This window comes from Myotis lucifugus, unplaced genomic scaffold, assembly GCF_000147115.1.
Source record: "Myotis lucifugus unplaced genomic scaffold, Myoluc2.0 scaffold_355, whole genome shotgun sequence".
Lineage (NCBI taxonomy): Eukaryota > Metazoa > Chordata > Mammalia > Chiroptera > Vespertilionidae > Myotis > Myotis lucifugus.
Genome location: NW_005871403.1, coordinates 901,668 through 924,835, shown reverse-complemented (window position 1 = coordinate 924,835; position 23,168 = coordinate 901,668). Strand labels below are relative to the sequence as shown.

At 43.1% G+C, this 23,168-nt stretch overlaps 1 protein-coding gene across 1 annotated transcript in view; it reads right to left on the bottom strand.

The window, feature by feature from the left end:
- ULK2 (unc-51 like autophagy activating kinase 2) overlaps positions 1 to 23,168 on the bottom strand; it is an 85,453-nt gene that overhangs the window by 54,178 nt on the left and 8,107 nt on the right. The window contains exons 2-10 of the mRNA XM_023764852.1: positions 20,526 to 20,558; positions 20,196 to 20,232; positions 14,277 to 14,450; positions 13,381 to 13,454; positions 11,222 to 11,323; positions 10,023 to 10,081; positions 6,031 to 6,113; positions 3,192 to 3,239; positions 2,766 to 2,854 (exon numbers count right to left, since the gene is read on the bottom strand). Of these exons, the coding sequence (XP_023620620.1) occupies positions 2,766 to 2,854; positions 3,192 to 3,239; positions 6,031 to 6,113; positions 10,023 to 10,081; positions 11,222 to 11,323; positions 13,381 to 13,454; positions 14,277 to 14,450; positions 20,196 to 20,232; positions 20,526 to 20,531 (672 nt within the window). The 5' untranslated portion in view covers positions 20,532 to 20,558. The remainder of the gene's footprint in view (positions 1 to 2,765; positions 2,855 to 3,191; positions 3,240 to 6,030; positions 6,114 to 10,022; positions 10,082 to 11,221; positions 11,324 to 13,380; positions 13,455 to 14,276; positions 14,451 to 20,195; positions 20,233 to 20,525; positions 20,559 to 23,168) is intronic.

Genomic DNA, 23,168 nt, shown 5'->3' with positions numbered 1-23,168 from the left:
CTCCCACCAAGGGCTGCTCATCCACAAGCAAGGTTGACAGCTGCCAGTACAGCGGTGGCAGTCGGGAGCCCTCTCCGGCTCTTCAGCAAGTGCTAGGGATGTCCGACTGCAGCTTAGCCCCTTTACTCCGCTGGCAAGTGGACATCCCCTCCGAGGGCTCCCGGGGCGCCCAGAGAGATGTCTGACTGCCAGCTTAGGCCCACTCCCTGGGGGGGGAGTGGGCCTAAGCCAGCAGGTGGTCATCCCCCAAGGGGCCCCAGACTGCGAGAGGACACAGGCCGAGCTGAGGGACTCCCCCGAGTGCACAAGTTTTTGTGCACCGGGCCTCTAGTTTGAATATAAGTGGCCATGGAGGGCAACAGAGTTCCTTCAGTGGGCTGTGCTTCCGTGACTTCGTGAATGAAGATTTCTCTGACTACAATACTATTCTTTTACTAACTCACCTTGCTAACTCTTCCTTCAAATCTCAGCTCAATGCCCTCTTCTGAGCAGCCTTCCTTAGTTCTTGGTCTGATCTCATGCCCCTCATCCACATTCCCACAGGCAATAAAGACATAGACAGGCCTGCTTCTAATAGTGATTGATCAGCCTGCCTCTTCTCCACACAATTAAAACTCCTTACTGTCATATCATTCATCAGTATCAATCAGGACCTCACACAAAGCAGGCTTTTAGTAAATGAATAAAACTAAACAATACATATTAAAGAGATATCATCTAAAGAGCATTTAATCTATAGCCATGTGAAAGTAAAAAAAAAAAAAAAAAAAAAGAATGTGCACACTTGTGTGCATTAACCCTGAGTAAGAATCTACTCCAGTCATAGGAAGGGAGAGAACGCATGTATGAAATCATCTTACTTTTGGCAGATTATGTTAAAAACCAATCAAACCTGCCATTTTCTAATCTCACCAACTGGAAATTATAGACATTCCTTCATTCCTTTTATTCTCCAGCTTCCCTTTTTATTGTCACTTTAAGCGTGAGCTTTCCATAAAGGCCTTCTAAAAATGGGTTCCCTCTGAATATGCCCCCTCTCCCCTGTGCCTCTTCACTCCCGTCAGTGCTCTGTCCTCTCTTCCCCAGCAGCCCAAAGCCTCGCTCCTGTGTTGCTCTGCTTTTCAATGCTACCTACCCAGCAGAAACACCACCATGCTCTCGCCAGTCAAAGCCATTTCCAGCTCAACATCCTTCCCACTGGCCTCTTCCTCAACCCTTAGTTATTCTACCACCCACAGGCTCCGTTACTCCTGCTCCCACAGATGCGTCCTGTTTCCTTTTTCTAGCATAAACTTTGCTTTCTGTATTATGTGTCATGTGTATCACATATATTACTTCATAGCTACAGCTTATCAAGTACTCACTATGCCAGGCACCCTGCACATATTACCCACGTTGCCTTTATGCAAAGGTTAATTAGGCCTACCTTACAGTTACAGAAGCCGGGCTCAGCTCTGGACCTGACTGGCCCAAAGTCACGAATGAGCAGGCGGCCACAGCACAGGCCAGTTATGACGACTCCAAACAAAGCCTACGGTCTTTCCACGGCAATACCCTCCCTCCCCACTTATCCCGTCACTCCAAATCCAGGGCTTGTCGTTCTTTAACTCGTGGGAATATGACAAAGTCTTGTTCGCCCACCTGCTTGTTCTATTCCGCTTGAGTCTGCAGGGCTTTGAGAAGGATGTTTGCCATACGCTGACTAGCATCCCGTTAGCTAAGGGTTCTTAGGTTTCCCAGGAAAATAACAATAGCAGTTGCCCTTCCTAACTATTTATTGTGTGTCAAGCACTGCAGCAAGTGCTTTTGCTCATTTCTCCTTTTAAAACCCCATGAAGGAGGAAAATTATACTCACTTTACATATGAGAAACCAGTTTAGAGAGATTACATCCTTTGTCCTAGTTAGTATGGCAAGCAAGGGTTATGAAGCTCCCGAGCCCCATACTTTTAGACCTCTGAGTGGCCTCAACCAGCTAATCATACAAGCACCTCCTTTTATGGCTCCCCACCCTCCTGCCAGCAGAGTTGAAGAAATTCATGGGACCAGGCTAACCTGGAACATACAATAGCTGACACAAGAGCCCTTGGACCTTCTGCTTGCAGAAAATCCTCAAGGTCACCACCCTCCCAGGCTGCAACAGAGATCTGGGGAAGGGCCGGTCTGGGAAAATACCGAAGAGGGTAAAGGAAGGCCTTGGGAGTGGAGAGGAAGCAGCAGTGACCAGAGTGAGCAGTTCTCAGGGTCAGGAAGGAGCACAGAGGGGAGGGAAGAAAGCCCTGAAGAAATGGCTTGGGAACCTCAGCAGAAAGAAGAGGCTGGAGTGGACCAACCCTGCAGGGCCAGTGACCACAACTAAGGGAGCCCAAGTCAGTGACGGACTCCAGGGTGGCTCCTCCACACGGGCATTCCATGCATAGTAACTATCCAAACTGTTCACGACATTCAGATAAAATAAGTCTTATTAATTCCTATCCGCCAGGATTTAAGTAAGAAGCTCTCTCGGTTTGCAAGTATCATCCTTCCCAACCCCAAGGGCATGCAGAGACCAGAGTAACACTCAATATTCAGAGGAAAACAGCCAGAAGATAAAACTTCTTGCTGAGGTTAAAAAAGGGTGGAGATCAAAAGCTAGATCCATTTGACCTAAGCCTCGGCTGCAGGCAAACACTACATATAAAAAGCATACCTACAGTGTAGTCACAGGCTCCATCAGTGAACAGACAGCAGCACAACTGCAAGTATTTTAATAAAACCAGAACTCACTGGTGGAGAGGCAAAGCGACAAGGTGGAGAGCTGCCGCAGGCGCTTCCCAAGGCAGAGCCAGCACACAGGGGCACGGGGACGGGGCAGGCTGTCAGAAAAACACAGGAGAGGAGGAACACCACTTTGTAGTTCAACCACATGACTCGACTAACAGAAAAACCTGTCAAAACTGCTACAGGTTTGTGTTGACCAAAAATTCACATTAACCTACTTGTTAAATGCAGCGACAACTAAAACTATTTCAATTTGGCTTTAGAAGTAAAAAACAGAACTGTTATGAAATAAACACAACTACAGGTATTTAAAAAAAGGTCAATGAAATCTTGAAAAACACAAGAAAAAATTAATTTTGTAATACAAAATACTAATGTTTTCCTTAAGCTTGCATTCTCTCCTTAGTAAAAATGCAAAAAGTGGGTACTCACATTTTTTTACTGGAACTTGCTCAAGAAAAGGATGGCTAAAAAACGCTTCTGTAATGAGAAATGAGAACACAACCTTACTCAGCCGTTGACTAGCAAATAGGTTAATCTTGTTGATGTAGTAAACATAGAGATCATAAACAATTATTAACTCATTTATGTTGCCTCCATTTCCTTTAAATGTAAAAGCATATTATATTTCTAAATCAAAATTATCAAATTATACATAATTCTTAATCAATGAAACTATTAAAATAATTGTGAATTTTCAAAACATCCATTACCAACACAGCACACCCTGAGGCACTGAGGCAGCCGCTTTCCGGTGTGTGTTCTCAGCAGACCAGCCAGGAGCACTGGGCTGCGACCAGCCCTTCCTCGCATCTTTTGACCTATGGCTGTTCACTGTCCTAAGAGAAAATCTAGGTAGCTGATTTGTACACTAAATTCTATCCTTCTATCCCAGAAGTAGTCCTGCAGCTGGTTTCAAAAAAATATTTTTTTAACTATTTAAAAAATATATTAATTTGATTTAATTTCTTCACTATCCACCAAGAATAAAAGCTACACAATAAGCCTGATAATAAAAGATAGTAAGTAGCTCAGCCAGTGTTGCTCAGTGGTTAAGGATCAAACTATGAACCAGGAGGTCAGGGTTCGATTCCCGCGCCTAAGCCGGCAGTCAGACATCCCTCTGGCAGTCTGGGGATCTCGCAGTCGGGGACCCCTCGCTCATTACTGCCCGCCTACAGCGGAGGCAGGAGAGGCTCCCGCCACCGCTGCTGCACTCACTAGCCGTGAGCCCGGCTTCTGGCTGAGCGGCGCTCCCCTTGTTGGAGCATGCTGACCACCAGGGGGGCAGTTCCTGCGTTGAGCATCTGCCCCCTGGTGGTCAGTGTGCATAATAGCAACCGGTAGTTCTGCAGTTCAGTCAATTTGCATATTAGGGTTTTACTACATAGGATAGGATTACTACAGAAAAAATAACAAACACATTTTTTTCCTAAAAAATTTAAAGATTAGAGTTAACTTGATAAGCATCTTCATTAAACATGTTTTATGGGTTTTTTGGTCTGTCATTTTGGAGTCTTGCTATTTTACATAAGATTGATAAGAACAAGTTAACAAACTATCCCCCAAACAGTTTCAAGGGTAAATGTTCTCTCAAAACCTTTAAAAACTACATAATCCCTATAATATTAAGCACTCTAAGTTCTTTTATTAAGTGGTAAAATAGTATATGAAGATACACTGTGATATATTAAAGTACTGAGGGGGAAATTTTTAGCTTTAATGCTTATATTATAAAAGAAGAAAGGTTCAAAATCAATGATAGTAGCTTCCACCTTAAGCATCTAAAATTCTGAGATAGCCCGGCCAACGTGGCTCAGTGGTTCAGTGTCGACCTATGAACCAGGAGGTCACAGTTCGATTCCTGATCAAGGCACATGCATGGGTTGTGGGCTTCATCCCCAGTGTGGGGCATGCAGGAGGTAGCTGATCAATGATACTCTCTCATCATTGGTGTTTCTATCTCTCTCCCCCTCTCCCTTCCTCTCTGAAATCAATAAAAATATATTTTAAAAAATAAAATAAAATCCTGAGACAGGCAGTGGCCTCTAAGGCCCCACAGCCCACTCCCACAATGCACGCTGGAGCTCAGCTACCGCGGAGCACAAGCACCAGGGCCGCCATGAGGAGGTGCAGCCCTGGGCCCTAAACCTCATTCTTTGAAGTTAGGAACTTTTCTGCCAGGATTCTGGGGTGTTTCTCCTCCATTCCTTCTTCCAGATCTTTTCCCAAATAGTTCACCAGCCTCAACCTCTCCCCTCTGATATCCAGGTGCCTGTGACATCTGTACTTAGATACCAAATGGCCATCTTAAATTTAACATGTCCCACCTAAACCCTAATCTTGCCCCCACACCTGCTCTAGCCACACACTTTTTCCCAACCTTGTAACTGACAGCTCCATCCTTCCAGCTGCTCACGCCACAAACCTGGGAGTCGTCTTTAAGTCTTCTCTTTCTCTCACACCCCACATCCAATCCATCCAGAAATGCAGTGCCTCTACCTCCAAAAAGATCCAGAATGCACCACTTTCTTCCCACCTCCCTTGCTTTTGCCGAAGTCTAAGCTGCTTCATCTCTTACATGGTGGCTCTCTGGTCTCCTTGAGTCTGCCAGTCTCCTCCTGCCTCCTCACCCCCAGCCCCCACCACAGGCTGTTCTCACCAAGCACCAAACCGGTCCTTTTCACATTAGTCAGATCCAATTCCAATCGTTCCTCTGCTCGAAACCCTCCAATGGCTCCCCATTACACTTTAAGCAAAAGCCCAAGTCTTTATACGACCTTCCCAGCTCAGGGCAGTGGTATGGCTACTCACTCTGCCTGAAAAGCTCTCCCAGAGACACCCACATGGCACACACACGTCAATCCAGTCTTTATTCCAATGTCACTTTCTCAGAAAGGTCTTCACTGACTACCTTAAAATTTTAATCCCCACCCACCCTCATTTCTCTTCCTTCTTTTAGTTTTTTCACAGTACTCATCACTTCCTAATAAAGCAAGGAATTAGAGTTATAATTTGTTTGTGTCTCTCCCCCACTAGAATATATGAATCATGAGGGCAGGGATTTTGTTTATTACTCTATCCCCCATACTAAAACATAGCAGGCACTCAATAAATATTTACAAAGTAAGTGAAAGAAAGAGAGAAATAGAAAGAAAAGTGAAACTGACTTTAATTTTCTTCTGAAACCTCTATATTGTCTTTTAAAAAAATCTTTTCAGAATATACAAATAAAATCAGAAAGCATGAGAAAATTGAAAATATTACTTACCAAAGTCCATTCTATCTTTTTGGTTTTTCTGAAGCAAACCCAGAAGAAGATTAGCCAAATAAGGGGATGTTTCTCTGGGGATGCTGAGGGAAAGGGGGAAAAAACACACAACCTAAGTGGTGAGTTTATATACTACATTAACTACGCGACTTTTGCCTTAAATGTGATAAACAAAAATGTATATGCGATTTCACAAACACTACATCTCATACCAATACCATAGTAAAGCCTCAGTCCTCAAAGGAAAAAAAACATACAATAAGGAACTGCCTTTGAGAATGATGCCTGTTATGTGCTCACTCCTGTGGAATGCTGGAATATCCACATGAAGAAAGCACTTCACAAGCAAAGGCAATCTTGAGTTTTAACACAACTGCAACCTGGGACTAACAGTTACTATAGAGTTCTCTATTAAAAAAAGAGCTACCTCCAATTCGTTCTGGAAAAGGCAGAGCTTAATAAACACAAGTGAGAAATAATACAGCTTCCTGAAATCCAACAAGAAAAAGACAAGGCAACTGAAAAAGGAATAGTAGGAATATGCAATTCACAGAATAAAACTACAAAAAGGACAGTAAACAAATAAAAAAGAGTCAACCTTACTAAGACAGAGAATAATGCCAAGTAAGCTCTAGCGCTCCGTCCTTCCCATTGGTGAGTCAGCGGTCTGACGGCACCCGCCTGGGTAAGTGTGGGGGAGGCGCCCTCTGTGCTCTATAAGCAAGGAGCAGCCAATCGGGAGAGCTACCTTCAGTCCAGCAGGTCCACTTTAGGGCTCCATCCGAAAGAAACGCACAAATGTATGTACACTCTCCCTCCTTGTGCCCCCCACTGATGCCTATTTGTAGTAACCAGAAAAAAAAAACAAGCATCTGATCAAACAAAACCTGATATTATATATAACTATGATACTCTGTGTAGCCATTTTAAAGAATGCAGTAGTTGCTGAACAATGTCTATGTTACACTGTAGAGTAGAAAAAGTTGCAGGACAATTTGCAAAATATGATGGAATTTGTATTGAACTATACATGTGTATATAAATATATATATATACACTAGAGGCCCGGTGCACAAAAATTTGTGCACTGGGGGGTGGGGGGAATCCCCCCAGCCCGGCCTGTACCCTCTCGCAGTCTGGGACCCCTCGGGAGATAACGACCTGCTGGCTTAGGCCTGCTCCCGGGTGGCAGAGGGCAGGCCCAATCCCTAAGTGCAGCCCCTGGTCAGGCTCAGAGCAGGGCCGATTGGGGAGTTGGGGCACCGCCCCCTGTCATGCACAGAGCAGGGCGGATCGGGAGGTTGCGATGCCACCCTCAGTCACGCTCAGGGTAGGGCCGATTGGGGGGTTGGGGCACCGCCCCCTGTCACACTCAAGGCAGGGTCGATGGGGAGGTTGCGGCGCCACCCCCTGTCACGCACAGAGCAGGGCTGATCAGGGGGTTGGGGCGCTGCCCCGTCACTCACAGAGCAGGGCCAATCAGGGGGTTGGGGCGCTGCCCCGTCACTCACAGAGCAGGGCCCATCAGGGGGGTTGGGGCGCTGCCCCCTGTCACTCACAGAGTAGGGCCGATCAGGGGGTTGAGGGGCTCCGTACCCTGTCACGCACAGAGCAGGGCCAATCAGGGGGTTGGGGCGCTGCCCCCTGTCACTCACAGAGCAGGGCCCATCAGGGGGTTGGGGCGCTGCTCCGTCACTCACAGAGCAGGGCCCATCAGGGGGGTTGGGGCTCCGTACCCTGTCATGCACAGAGCAGGGCCCATCAGGGGGTTGGTGAGGAGCTCCCCGTCACTCACAGAGTAGGGCCGATAGGGGAGTTGGGGCACCGCCCCCTGTCACACACAGAGCAGGGCGGATCAAGGGGTTGGGGTGCTGCACCCTGTCACACTCAGGGCAGGGCCAATGGGGAGGTTATGGCTCTACCCTGTCACACACAGAGCAAAGCCCGTGGAGGGGGGTTGGGGCGCCACCCTCTATTACCCACAGAGCAGGGCCGATCAGGGGGTTGGGGCACCGCCACTGTCACATTCAGGGCAGGGCCGATGGAGAGGTTATGGCTCTACCCTGTCACACACAGAGCAGGGCCCGTGGGGAGGGGGGGGGTGGGGCGCCGCACCCTGTCACACACAGTGCAGGGCCGATCAGGGGGTTGGTGCGCCACACCCTGTCAAACACAGAGCCGCAGGGCAATCAGGGGATTGGGGAGCTCCCCCCTATCAGGCACAGAGCAGGGCTGATCAGGGGGTTGGGGTGCCTTCCCCTGTCAGGAACAGAGCAGGGCGGATAGGGAGGTTGTGGCCCCGCCCCCTGTCACACACAGAGCCGCAGGGCAATCAGGGGGTTTGGGCGCTGCCCCCTGTCACGCTGATCCCGGTGCCGGGAGCCTCGCTGCTCCGCTGATCCCGGTGCCGGGAGGCATATTACCCTTTTACTATATAGGATAGAAGCCTGGTGCACGGGTGGGGGCCGGCTGGTTTGCCCTGAAGGGTGTCCTGGATCAGGGTGGGGGTCCCCACTGGGGTGCCTGGCCAGGCTGGCTGAGGGGCTGAGGGCTGTTTTCCGGCTGGCAGGTGACTAAAAGCTCCCAACCGCTCCTTGTTTTCTTTTTTTTTTTTTTTTTATTCTGGGCCAGCTTTAGCTCTGAGGCCTCGCTGCTGAAAACATCGATACAATGTTGCGGTCGGGGGCTGACTGAAAGCCAGTTTCTGGGGTTTTGTTTAGCTTCTTATTTGCAACATAGTACATAGTTGCTTAGAGTTGCAGCTGAGAGGCCAGCAAGTTAGGCGGGGAACGTTGGAGTCCGCTGTCACTGGAGGAAGCAAGCCTCCCTGCTCGCTTCAGTGCATGGCTGCCGGCCGCCATCTTGGCTGACAGTTAATTTGCATAAGGATACGCTGATTAGCCAATGGGAAGGGTAGCGGTCGTACGCTAATTACCATGTTTCTCTTTTATTAGTGTAGATAAACAAGCATTCAAACGTGCAAAAGGAACTTGCACAAGAAAGATTTAGAAGGATACACAGCAAACTCTCATTATCCCTAGCAGGGGAAGGCCTAAGGGGAATTTATTTTCCACTTTATGTACATCTATTCTGATTGCATCTCCTTCCTCTCACAGAACAAATATAACTTCCATAGTTTTTCTTTTCTTTTTAAAATATGTTGTATTATTTTTTATATATATTTTTAAATTTTTTATTTCAGAGAGGAAGGGAGAGGGAGAGATAAAAAATGATGAGAGAGAGAACCATTGATCAGCTGCCTCCTGCACGCTCCCTATTGGGGATCGAGCCCACAACCCAGGCATGTGCCTTGACCAGAATCGAACGCAGGAACCAGCTAGTACTAAATATATTCTTATTGATTTCAGAAAAGGGAAAGGGAGAGAGAGAGAAACATCAATGATGAGAGAGAGATCCCATTCATCAGCAGCCTCCTGCATGCCCCCTTCTGGGGATTGAGCCCGCAACCTGGGCATGTGCCCTGACCAGGAATTAAACCAACTGACTGGTTCATAGGTCAATGCTCAACCACTGAGCCACACCAGCTGAGCAAAATATGTTTTATTGATTTCAGAGAGGAAGGGAGAGGCGGGGAGAGATAGAAACATCAATGATGACAGAGAAACATAGATCCGTTGCCTCCTGCATGCCCCACATGGGGGATCGAGCCTGCAACCCGGGCACATGCCCTGATCAGAATCAAACCGGAGACCTCTAGGTGCATGAGATGATGCTCAACCAACTGAGCCACAGAGGCCAGGCCCATAGTTTTTCTTTTAAATATATTTTTAAATATATATAAAAAAGAAAAATGATACAGCACTGCACAGGCACCTATGATGCACTAGTAATTTTCTAATTTCCTGTTATAACAAATGTTCTCATTGTCATTGACAAAAAAGGCTCAATAATGGCAATACATAAAACAGAAAGAGTTCAAATAAATAACATTGTATTAACAAAGAGTAAAGCTCAGTGTAATGAAAACATACCTAGGCATTAAGCTTCTGTGTTTTTCATAAAACATCCTTAAGTCTTGAGGACTATTGGCCTGTTTAAAAAAAAAAAGGTTTAATTTACTAAATAACAGGGGCAAAAATTCTAAAGCATTAAATGTGCTATGATTGTCACAGAAACGTGTGTTTACACATTTAATAATGAAGACTTTAGATAATGATTGATGTTTACATTCTTGCTATAGAACATAGATTCTGAACTTGGAAGCCATAGACTGCTGAACAAGCCATAGAGGCCACCAGGAACTTAATAAAAACTCTGAAATGATATGCAAATTCTACATATCTGGGCACTAAGGTCAAACACTCAAGAGGCCTGAAACTTAGAAAAGATTAAGAACCACTATTCTAGAGGTTAAGAACTAATGTTCATGGCCTATCCAACAGATACACTGTTACCTTGTAAAATCAGGGTGTATTTTAATCTTAAGACCTTCAAGGGATTCCAGGAAGAGAACTAAGAATCCCACTATTCTTCCGTCTCTCCACAGGAGCAAGCAGCACCCTCCCAGAAAGAGCTGCCCAATGAGTGAAGCTGCTTGTGCAGACAAACTGACTCTAAAAATTAACTGCCTGACCTGGCTGTGTCACTGAGTTTTAAATACCATCTTAGGCTAATAAATTCACTTTGATCCAGCATTCAGATTCAAAAAACCTCTATGCAATTATGCAATACGAACTCAAGAGGAATCATCATGATTACATTCTAGAGGGCCTCTTTTTGACAGGATGTTAGGGCAAAGGAGGAAAGGGAGACAGACTCAAAATAATTTCCATAAAACCTAAGCAACTAGCTCTCTGAGCCAGCAGTGATAGGTATAGCTATCTGGAGACAGTTTCCAGTGATATTCCCAGGCTAGCCGTAGCCCTACTTGGATTCCAAGACCCCAAAACCAGGCTAAGCAGGAAACGCTGACATCACAATTCATACCCACTAGTTTTCAATACCCTGGAAAACCTGTAACGAGTTCAGTCCAACTACAAAGGAAAGGCAGATAAAAAATTTAAAAAAACTGTTTTGGCTCACTACAGCAGTTTTTGCCTGTAACTAAATCAAAATAAATCACAAAGGAATCAAAAACACTGCTTTCAAAGTATTCTCCATTTTATAAGTCAAAGGCAAATGCAACATGAGAAGATCCCAAAACTGAGCACATAAGAAAAAGTCAGGATACCTGAAAAGGTGGTTTTCCAACGAGGCATTGGTATATCACTGTTCCTATGCTCCACAAGTCTGCCTTAGCATCATAATGTTGAGACATAATAACCTCAGGAGCCTGGGGTAAGAAAGTTCAAGAGAGAGCATTGTGTTATTTACATAATTAATATGCACATATTAATTAACTGGAAAACAAAACTAAAATAAACACAAAACATTGTAATATTTTCCTAATTAAAATGAAACTGTAATGAATACAGAATTACTTTCTTACACTGACATTTACTGGTAAGTCTCAAAAACAATGTTGCATGAAAAGAAGTTGTAGAAACAAGCATTTTTTATATATTATGAAATACAGTAAGAGTACTAAAATAATAATAAAGAAATACACACAGCAATTACAGGATAGAGGTTACTTCTGGGGGAGGAGAGGAGAAAAGTAGGAAATGGGAAAAGGGAGAGGTACAATAGAAACTTGGACCATCTCTGAAATAAACTTTCTAAAAAAGAAATCAAGGCAAACATGGCAAAATGTTAACTTTGCTAAATATAGATGGTAGGAACATGTGTTTGCTACACTATTCCTTTTTTTTCTGTCACTTGAAAGCTTTTAAAATAACAGAAAAACTGTACTACAAAACACAATAAAAATTATCTTAAAAACAAAAGCATTTATTTATCTGCTGCTTTGCTATAGCCATTTTCTCACCTCTCATTAGAATCTGCTTTTTAAAAATACCATCAATCAGGACAAGCATTAAACAGAAATGTGAAATATATTAAAGATAGTGAAATTTTATTTTCCAGGCATAACATTTTTATTGTCCCTTGTAAATTTCTTATTGAGTCAATTTCCTTTAAAAATCAGTTCAAGCACTATCTCTACCTTTAAAGCTATTAGCCCAAGGCCGGACTAATTTCATACTCAAGAAGTGCAAAATAATTTCTAAATTATATTAAGTTAAAAATTTTGTATATAAGCAGTAAAATTATGATCAAGAAAGTAAATCTAATGTAAATTTTTTTCAACTTTGATTATTAGTTCCCTTGATTTCAAAGTTGATTTTAGATGAGACAAAATCCTAATTAAAAGTAAATCCATTTTAAACTTAGAATTGAAACAGGTACGTTTATTTACTATGCAGGATAGTTCTAGGCGTAATACTTCACATTAGTTTAGAAGTTTCATAGCCTAACCCAGTGATGGCGAACCTATGACACGCGTGTCAGAGGTGACACGCAAACTCATTTTTTTGGTTGATTTTTCTTTGTTAAATGGCATTTAAACATATAAAATAAATATCAAAAATATAAATCTTTGTTTTACTATGGTTGCAAATATCAAAAAATTTCTATATGTGACACGACACCAGAGTTAAGTTAGGGTTTTTCAAAATGCTGACGTGCCGAGCTCAAAAGGTTCGCCATCACTGGCCTAACCCCATCAGACCTGGCAATATGCATATGAAAGAATAAAGAGGAAAGCTAAGATTGTTCGGCTTTAAATGTGACACTGAGTAAAAAATCTTCTACAATATAGGGATCTCATCAAGAGAGACAATATGCAAAAAATTAATGTATCCTACAGCTGAAGAGATGCCCCAAAAGGTGTTTTGTAAGTATTCCCAATATTACACATCAAGTATAGCATGACCATACTTCATCAATTTTTATTTTCAATTTAATCTAGGAGGAAATTTCTACAATAATTAATTTTTAATTTATTTTAAAATATTTTTTATTGATTGATTTTAGAGAGAAGGGAAGTGAGAGAAAGGGAGAGAGAAACATAAATGAAAGGTACAGTGATGGGTTGCCTGCTGCATACCCCCTACTGGGAATCAAGCCTGAAACCAGGCATGTGCCCTGACAGGAAAGGAACCTGTGACTTTTTGGTGCATAGGACTGCGTTCAACCAACTGAGCCACACTGGCCAGGGCAATAACTAATTAAAAAACAAAATTAAAACCAATGGGCAAAGATGACTAACTTTTACAGTCCACTGTGCTAAAGCAAAAGGTGTCTGTATTATAGCATTATCAGTAACATAATTAATGTTAGTGGCATAAATAACAATTCAGACTCTATAAAAACTGACATCCTACTTGGGAACAAACGTTATACTTACCATGCTATGGCTGTAAACACACAAGAACGCCGACACTCACTCACCATGTACATTGGGGATCCGCACAGTGTTGCAGCCATCATGTTACTATGTAGGTAACGAGCAAAACCAAAATCCGCTATTTCACAAAATAAAAAGAAGAAAAACAAATGATACTTTTGCTCACACTTAACACAGATCATATAATTCTTCAGGAGATAAGAGGGCACAAAAGAAATTAACAGCCATTGAATAAGACTGTTTACCAAAGAAAAAAGTAGCTACTTCAATTTTGACAAGCTAAGAAATAGTAGTAGTCAGCAACTGTACAAGTCAGTGCTCTGCCAGTTTTGTAACCAAGGAGAAAGCACCAAGCTTTGCAAGGGAAAACGCTAATTATAATACATAATTCATTAATATAGCTCTCATTAAATATCAATACCAGGTGTAGAATTTGAACAGTTTTTGTCCAGCAGATATCAGATAACATTAGAAAATTTTAAAATATTGCTAAGAAATTATTTTTCTAAAAACCATAAAAAAATTTTTAAAAAATCTAGCATTACAAACTGCTTCAAATAATTTTGAGATACAAGAGCACTAAAAAACCTGCCAAATAAGAAGTCTGAACTAAACGGTCTCTTAGATTTCTTATGTTAAAATCCCCTGAGTTGTAGAATTGGATTATGACTTTGCCACCAACAACTGCAGTACTTCAGCTTCCCTCGGACGAGAAGGAGCAGGATTTCCTGTTGGAATTCCTAACCTGAGCCCCCTGTCCAAAATTTAGCATATGCTGCCAATAATGTAAAGTGTTCACTATCTCATACCTCACTGAACTCAATAAAAACTTTCAAAGTGCATCAAAAAATCACTCATTCTCACAAAGCTGAACTATAATTATTTAAAAACACTGAGTCTCAAAAATGTTCTTTGCATGAAACACTGCACAGCCATTTACCTATTTTGATGCGAATACCACTGACACCGGACTTCCTGCGATTGGCGTATGACAGCAAGATGTTCTGTGGTTTGAGATCCCTGTGAATGATGCCTTTGCCGTGCAGAATCCGCATGGCAGCTGCAATCTGGTGCAGGAACACTCTGATGGTGTCTTCACTAAGAGTTCCTTTAGCTGGTAGGAAAGGAGTTGCATAAATATTTAACCACGAAAAATCAAATACCATCTGTACATGCCAGCAATAGACGTGATTTGCTAAGGAGACCATGGAAGAAACTGGATTCAAGTTTTCTCCCCTTTTTTTACTTTAGTAATTTAAGTCTCTGAAGAGATATCAAAAGTTTTAATTAGTTTGTTGTAAAGGGAACTGATTTACATTTGCATCTTGTTTTCACTGGTGTTTGTTTGTTTTTCCTTTCTCATTTCCCTCAATATAACAGGTGCTCAACAAATGTGAGTCCCCTCTACAAGTCAAAAAATAAGTTCTCCTTCATTTTAGTTAAATATCTGGGTCAATGTCCACATTTAATTCCAACCACTTTATGAGCACAGACTTAAAACAGGTGAACTCCTTGAATGGAGAGACGTGGCCATTACTGCCACTTAGACCTGTCAGGAGTCTGTGTTCCCACATCTGCCTCCTTTAACCTCCCTCCTGACTCACACTCCTGTCCCACCACAGGACCCTTCGTAACTAAAGACACCTTTTTTTTAAAATATATTTTACTGATTTTTTACAGAGAGGAAGGGAGAGAGAGAGAGAGTTAGAAACATCGATGAGAGAGAAACATCAGTCAGCTGCCTCCTGCACATCTCCCACTGGGGATGTGCCCGCAACCCAGGTACATGCCCTTGACCGGAATCGAACCCGGGACCTTTCAGTCCACAGGCCGACGCTCTATCCACTGAGCCAAACCGGTTTCGGCACTAAAGACACCTTTAAGAAGAAATGTTTTAACCTGTTTTCACTACTATAAAAAGGTAGCAGGAATGTTATTTTTGAGGTAGTCGTTATCCAGTAAGTAAACACTGCAGTGTTTCTGTATGTGCGCCGGACTGTGCAATGCTGAATGGACAGCTTGGTTTGGAGTCAGGGTGCCTTTGCTCAAATCCTAGCTCCTCACCTGCTTTCTGTGTGACCCTGGAGATTATCCCGCTGTGCCCACCCCGCATCCATAAAAAGCTGAAAATAGACCAACCATGTTGGATTTCTGTGACAATCAAACAGGACAGCACATTTAATAATGAAGACTTTAGATAAGTACATACTCAAATATAGTCAGTACACAAATATAAACTTCTTATTGCAACGAATCTAAAAGTCACAAGTAGCCCTGGCCAGGTAGCTCAGTTGGTTAGGCAGTGGTTCTCAACCTTCTGGCCCTTTAAATACACTTCCTCATGTTGTGACCCAACCATACAATTATTTTCGTTGCTACTTCATAACTGTAATGTTGCTACTGTTATGAATCGTAATGTAAATATCTGATATGCAGGATGGTCTTAGGCAACCACTGTGAAAGGGTCGTTCGACCGCCAAAGGGGTCGCGACCCACAGGTTGAGAACCGCTGCTCTAAATCATCCATACAACTCTAGAATATGTTCTATATAACCTTTCCATATGCAATTAAGATAAAGAAGCTAAAAATAACATTAACACTTGGAACAAATGAAATATTATGGTTTTAAAATCATCTTAAAGGCATGTTAAATGACACTTTGTATCTTTTTAACATCTTGAAATAAAATAAATCCCTTTGGTTTAAAAATTATGGAATACTGCCTGGCTCGGGTGGGTCTGTGGATAAGTGTCAACCCAGGAACCAAGAAGTCTCTGGTTCGATTCACGGTCAGGGCACACACCTGGGTTGTGGGCTTGATCTCCAGTGGGGGGCGTACAGGAGGCAGCCAATCAATTATGTTCCTTTCTCATCAATATTTTTTTTAAAATATATTTTATTGATTTTTTACAGAGAGGAAGGGAGAGGGATAGAGAGTTAGAAACATCGATGAGAGAGAAACATCGATCAGCTGCCTCCTGCACACCTCCCACTGGAGATGTACCTGCAACCAAGGTACATGCCCTTGACCGGAATTGAACCTGGGACCTTTCAGTCCACAGGCCAACGCTCTATCCACTGAGCCAAACCGGTCAGGGCCTCATCAATATTTCTATCTCTCTATCCCTCTCCCTCCCGCTCTCTCTCTAAAAATCAATAAAACATATTTGAAAAGTAAACCTCAATACACTTGTCTCTCAGTATCACTGGGGTGACCCCCTGCCAATAACAAAATCCATAGACCCTCAGGGCCTTTTATAACAATGTACACTGTTGGCACCCTGCATCTGTGGATTCCCAACCTCAGATCAAAAATACTATTTCCAGGGATCTGGTCAAGATGACAAAGTAGGTAAGCAGTGTGCTCATCTCTTCTCATGACCACATCAAAATTACACCTAGAGCCCTAGCCAATTTGGCTCAGTGGATGGAGCATCGGCCTGCGGACTGAAGGGTCCTGGGTTTGGTTCCGGTCAAGGGCACATGCCTGGTTGCGGGCTTGATCCCCAATGGAGAAAGTTTGGGTTTTTGTTGTTGTTGTTACTGTTAGGTTTCATTGCTCTACTGATGAAGTTCTCGCTGTTATTCCCATTCTCGTATTATATATAAATCACAGCCAGCCCTCATAATGACCTAAACAGTACCAAGTAGATGTGGTGGGGTCTTAAAATAGTTAGCATTTCTTTCAGATGATGATGATTTGCCCCAACAGTTTCTTATTTTAAAATACAGTACATTGGGAGACAGAGGGTGTGGGCCTTCTTTGGGGGAATACGGTTGAGCCCACGTTTCCCACAGAATAAAGGCAAGTGCTTAGTTACAATCCATAAAATAAAATCAGTTATTTACACAGTATTGCCATGAATATACACACATTTTAAATGCATATAATTATTTCATATTTCACAATAGGATTTTTTATTTTGTTACTCATTTTTTCATGTTTCATTATAACCTTTTAAAGATTCCTTTTATTTGTCACTAAAGGCCCGGCGCACGAAATTCATGTGCGGGTACGGTCTCTAGGCCTGGCCTGCAATCAGGGCCATCTTCCCCAGCTGCCCGCAGCCGGCCCCGCCCTCCACCCGCCACCCACCCCTGGTTCCCCATTCGCCATCAGGTGATCGAAGCCTGCCGGCCAGGGAAAGGGACCAAGAGGTGGTCAGTGTGCCTCATAGTGACTGGTCCAGCGTCGTTCTGCCATTAGGGTCAATTTGCATATTACCCTTTTATTATATAGAATGATTTTACCTTTTTCATTGCAAAATTGCCTACAGGCAATTGTTTATTTGGCAAAAATGTTTGGGGGAAAAATGCTCGCAGCAAAGATGTCTATGGAAAAGCTGATTATGGCAGAAGTACCTAGAACCAGCGCAAACAGGGAGCAGGGACGTTAAATAACTTGACCAAGATCAGACACAATGAGTAATGTGAACAGTGAGAGTGCTGCAAACCTGCTGGCCTGTCTGACTCCCATGACCAAGTAAGCTCTTCACGCTTCGGTCTCCTTTCTAACACTATTGCTCTGCAACATCAAACACAGAGTTCATATCACAGACACAGTGCTGTCAAGCTAACTTAAACCTGCTACACCAATACTAGCGCCTATATGAGTGAATTAAACTTTTGTTAATGAAGGAAACTCATGTTCTAATGAGGGCTCTGCACTGACAAGCTGCCACTCATTCTGACCCCAGAGAAAGGTGCTTTTATCTACATCACTAAGAATGTCAAGGAACTCAAGACTGAGACTGAGTCTTCCAGCCTCCACTCCTTCCCAAGAGTAGTGAGTCCTGTCTCACTGCTTTCTACTGGAGAATGACATTTAAAAATTTTTTTAACCAAATTTACTTATTTTTAAAAAAGAGAATCTGAGTTGGGAACAATACAAAAACACATGTGTAATAAACTACCAAATTCAGGGTAATGGTTGTCTCTAAAGGGGAAGGCAGGAATGAGCTACAGAAGGACTTTCAGAGCCTCATCTGTATTTATAATTTCTTTTCTTTAATTGTGGGAGTGGAGGATACCAGTGTTTTTTTGTTTTTAAATATTTTTATTGATTTCAGAGAGGAAGGGAGAGGGAAAGAGAGAGAAACATCAATGATGAGAAAGAATCATTGATCGGCTGCCTCCTGCATGCCCCCCACCGGGGATTGAGCCCAAAACCCAGGCATGTGCCCTTGACTGGAGTCAAACCCAGGACCCTTAAGACCGCAGGCTGACGCTCTATCCACCGAGCCAAACTGGCTAGGGCACCAGTGTTCTTTATATTATTTTCTACACAGCTTTTGAATTTCACCAGTATTTTAAGTTTTGTTGTTGTTTTTATTCTTCACCTAAGGATATTTTTTCCATTGATTTTTAGAGAAAATGGAAGGGATGGAGGAAAGAAGGCGATGTAGAGAGAGGGAGAAGAGGAGGGGGAGAGAGGAGAGAGAGAGAGAAAGAGAAACATTGATGTGAGAAACACATCAATTGGTTGCCTCCCACACACTCCCCAAACCTGCAACTAAGGTGCATGCCATTGACTGGGAATCGAACCCATGACCCTTCGGTGCACAGGATGACACTCTGTAACAACTGAGATACCAGCCAGAACCAATCTCACTTTAAACTGCATTCCCTGTTTACTAGGTGAAACTGAACATCTTTAATATGTTGCTTCTCTTTGGTATACTGTCCATACTTTTTGTGGGTATATTTATCAATGTCTTAGTGTTTTTACTATCAGTTCCCATGATCTATTTATAGGTTGAATTATAAGCTTTTCACGATATTTTTGCATATTTCTCTTGCATCTTTAAGGGGTAATCAAGTAGATGCTTACCTCCTCTAACATCATTAAAAAAAAATACTGTTGCCCAGCCAGTGTGGCTCAGTGGTTGAGCATCGACCTATGAACCAGGAGGTTACAGTTCTATTTGTGGTCAGGGTGGGTGTGGGCTTGATCCCCAGTGGGGGGCGTGCAGGAGGCAGCCAATCAGTGATTCTCTCTCATCACTGATGTTTCTCTCTCTCCCTTTCCCTTTCTCTCTGAAATCAATAAAAATATATTTTTTAAAAATACTTCTGAGAGAGACAATTTGACCTGAGTGCTTATCCTATATGTACACATTTTGGACACAGAATTTCAAAAACGATCTAATACTAAAATCTTATCTCTGTGCCACAAAATATTGTCAATGTTACTTTTAATCCCTTATAACATTTTTTAATTTACATAAAACATTCACATTAATCAACATATTCTTGGATTCATTCTCCCATTACAGTTTTATTTTCATTATGAAAGAAACGCCAGGGGCTAAAGGTTCACTGATGGCAACCCCTGAAGAAGAGAAATCTATTTGATTTCTTTCTCTCTGGGGAAGGGGACCCACCTCTCCAACACAGCGAAAGGAGGCATACATAAAGTAAGTAGCGATACACAGTGTAGTATGAGAACAGACTATAGTTAGTCAGCAAAGTGACTATAATTAACCATTGTGGGCCAGTAGTTTTATTGCTAGCTTTACCCATTGGCCAGGTAAGTTTCTACTGAACGAGTACAAAACAACGTTTTACATAAATGTTAAAGGCACACTTTAAAATTAAATACCCATTGCCTTTTGAGGTTATTTATTACATGTTCTTATAAGCTAATATCTTTTTAAAGTATGATACTTTGTAAAACACTGTGTAATATGAAGTGAGAATTCTCGTGATCCGTCCGCAATGTGTTAAGCAAATACACAAATATTTATTGAATATTTCTATATATAAGGGTGGAAACAGAGATAGCATTTCAGAAGTAACTCTCAGAATTAAACAGATTAGAGTACATCTTTATTGAACACTGACACACACAAAAATTACCTTGCAAATAATCTGCCAGGTCTCCACCATTGCAATACTGATATATAAAGGAAAGAGTAATTAAAATAAGGACACCAGTTCAAGATTAATCCAATCCACTACCAGTTAATTTTAATTAAAAATTCATTTGTATGTAATGTAAGTCTAGTTTGAAAAACATAAGTATAGAATCAAAAAATTTTAAGACTATTTTCCTTATAAATAGAATCTAAATCACTGAATCAACTTTATTAATTCAGAATTTCAAATAATTATATACTCTCAATTTTAAAGTGCATATTAATCAAAAGGAATTGAAATAAATTAAGCAGAAACTTATATACTACCTACCTCCATCACCAGGAAGACAGAGTTGGGTAATTCCTGAAAAGTAAACAATATAAAACATCATTTAGATTAGAAAAAAAATTAAGCACAAATTTAAAAAGTAACTTTAACAAAAATACTATACTTGTTCATTATTAAACAAATAAAAATAAATCACAATATCCACTAGCAAGTGAAATTTTAAATCCCCACCAGTGATTTAAGCATCTCAGCTTCAAAGCCAAATCAAATTTTGCTGACACTAATGTAGTCTTCAAGAAGTTCAATTCTGGTCGTGGAAAGAACGAAAGAAAAACTCATCTTTTGGTCATGGTTATGGTTATGATAAATTTACCATAACCATAACCATAACCAGAGTCCTCAGGAAAGCACTTCTACTTTGAAGGTTCATGGTCTGGAACAATGACTTGGTAATCCTCCCTCCAACACTAAATGCACAGCTTCTGGAATACATCATCCAGGATACTTCATTTTTGTTTTTCTGGTTTTTATGTTTATTTGGAGGCAATCCCATTATCTGGGAATTTTTGGGAATTCTCTTGAAAACATTTCATCACATCTTGGTAACAAACTGATTTGAGAAATTTTACCCAGTCTCTCAAATTAATATAGCTCCAGTTCTGTTGCTTGGTTAAGCAATTCAATGACTGATTAGCTGATTCTTCAAAAACAATTTTTATAATGTTAATTAAATTTTAAATTGGGCTTCCGCTTCCGTATGGCTTAACTTGAGCCACTATTCAAATGTGACTCAAGAGACAGCCCTTCCAAGTAGCACTTGGCTTCACCAAGATCCTAAATTCAAGAGTAAGGTATTCTATGGGACTCTCCCCCTCCTCATATGGGAGTCCGTTCTGTGGGACTCTTCCCCCTCCCGACATGGGAGTCTGTGCAGTGAGATTCTTCCCCTCCCCACGTGGGAGTCTGTACTTGTTCTTCAATAAAGCTCCATCTCTGCTATACAAAAAAAAAGAGAGTAAGGTATTCTATGGAAAAAGGAGCAATAGGGCAACAAGAGGCAGGTGTAGGGTAGTATTCCTGAGCGTGAGGCCCACAGCAAATTATGTGGTACTGGCTCACAACAAAATAACTACAGAAATTAAGAGTAAGAATTGTTTACAGTTTAAAGTAATTTAACAAAATAATTTTATGTCTATTAAACCTAATAATAAAAACTATGGACCATCTGTAGGGCCTTTTACATTTCATTCTCAAAGTTCATTTTTATTGGATTTTATAAAAGTACTAGAGTCCCGGTGCACAAAAATTTGTGCACTTGGGCGGGGGGGGGGGGGGGGTACCTCAGCCCGGCCTGTGCCCTCTTGCACTCTGGGACCCCTCGGGGGATGTCCACCTGCTGGCTTAGGCCCGCTCCCCGGGGGATCGGGCCTAAGCTCGCAGTCAGACATCCCTCTGGCAGCCCGGGAGCCCTCGGGGGATGTCCACTTGCCAGCGGGGAGCAGGCCTAAGCTGCAGTCAGACATCCTTAGTGCTGCTCAGGCGGGAGAGGCTCCCACCACCACCACTGTACTGGCAGCCGTCAGCCTGGCTTGTGGCTGAGCAGAGCTCCCCCTGTGGGAGTGCACGAACCACCAGGGGACAGCTCCTGCATTGAGCGTCTGCCCCCTGGTGGTCAGTGTGTGTCATAGTGACCAGTCATTCCCAGTCTTTCTGCTGTTAGGGTCAGTTTGCATATTACCCTTTTACTATATAGGATAGAGGCCTGGTGCACGGGTGAGGACTGGCTGGTTTGCCCTGAAGGGTGTCCTGGATCAGGGTGGGGGTCCCGCTGGGGTGCTGGCCAGCCTGGGTGAGGGGCTGATGGCCATTTTCAGGCTGGCCACGCCCCACGGCAACCCAAGCTCCCAGCCTCTCCTTTTTTTCTTTTTTCTTTTTTTTCAACGCCTCCTTGAGCAGAAGCCAGGGCAGGCTGGAAGCAGGTATCTTGGGATTTATTTATCTTCTATAATTGAAACTTTGTAGCCTTGAGGGGCAGGAAGCTTGGCTTCCTCAATCGCTGGGGGCAACCCAAGCCTCCTGCTTGCTCCAGCTCCGTGGCCACCGCCATCTTAGTTGGGTTAATTTGCATACTCGCTCCTGATTGGCTGGTGGGCGTGGCTTGTGGGTGTGGCAGAGTGACATTTATTTGCATCTTTCTCTTTTATTAGTGTAGATCAGTTCACACGGATTAGAAATAAAAACTGGTTTCTCACAACAGCTACTTCAGGGTGACCAGGCCGGCAGGGGGGTTAGTGAGGGATGACCAAACGACTGAGCAGCAGGCTGTGTGAGGCGACCAGGCTGGCAGAGGGGCCGTGAGGGGCAACCAAATGACTGAATAGCAGGCTGCGTGGGGCAACCAGGCCGGCGAGGGGGCCATGAGGGGCGACCAGGCTGGCGGGGGGGGGGGGGGGGGGGAGTTTGGAACAATCACGCCCGCAGGGGGGGATTGGGGGCCACCACGCCCCGCAAAAGGGGCCATTTGGGGTGAATTAAGCTTGGAAGAGAGGGCAATGAGGGGGGACTAGGCCGGGTGGGGGGGGGGGGCAGTTAACCCCAACTGTAGAAAAGACAGACTTAAAGTTCCCATACCCTAGGGCAGGGGGTGTTTGGGACGATCATCCCCCCCAGCGGGGGGGCCGTTTG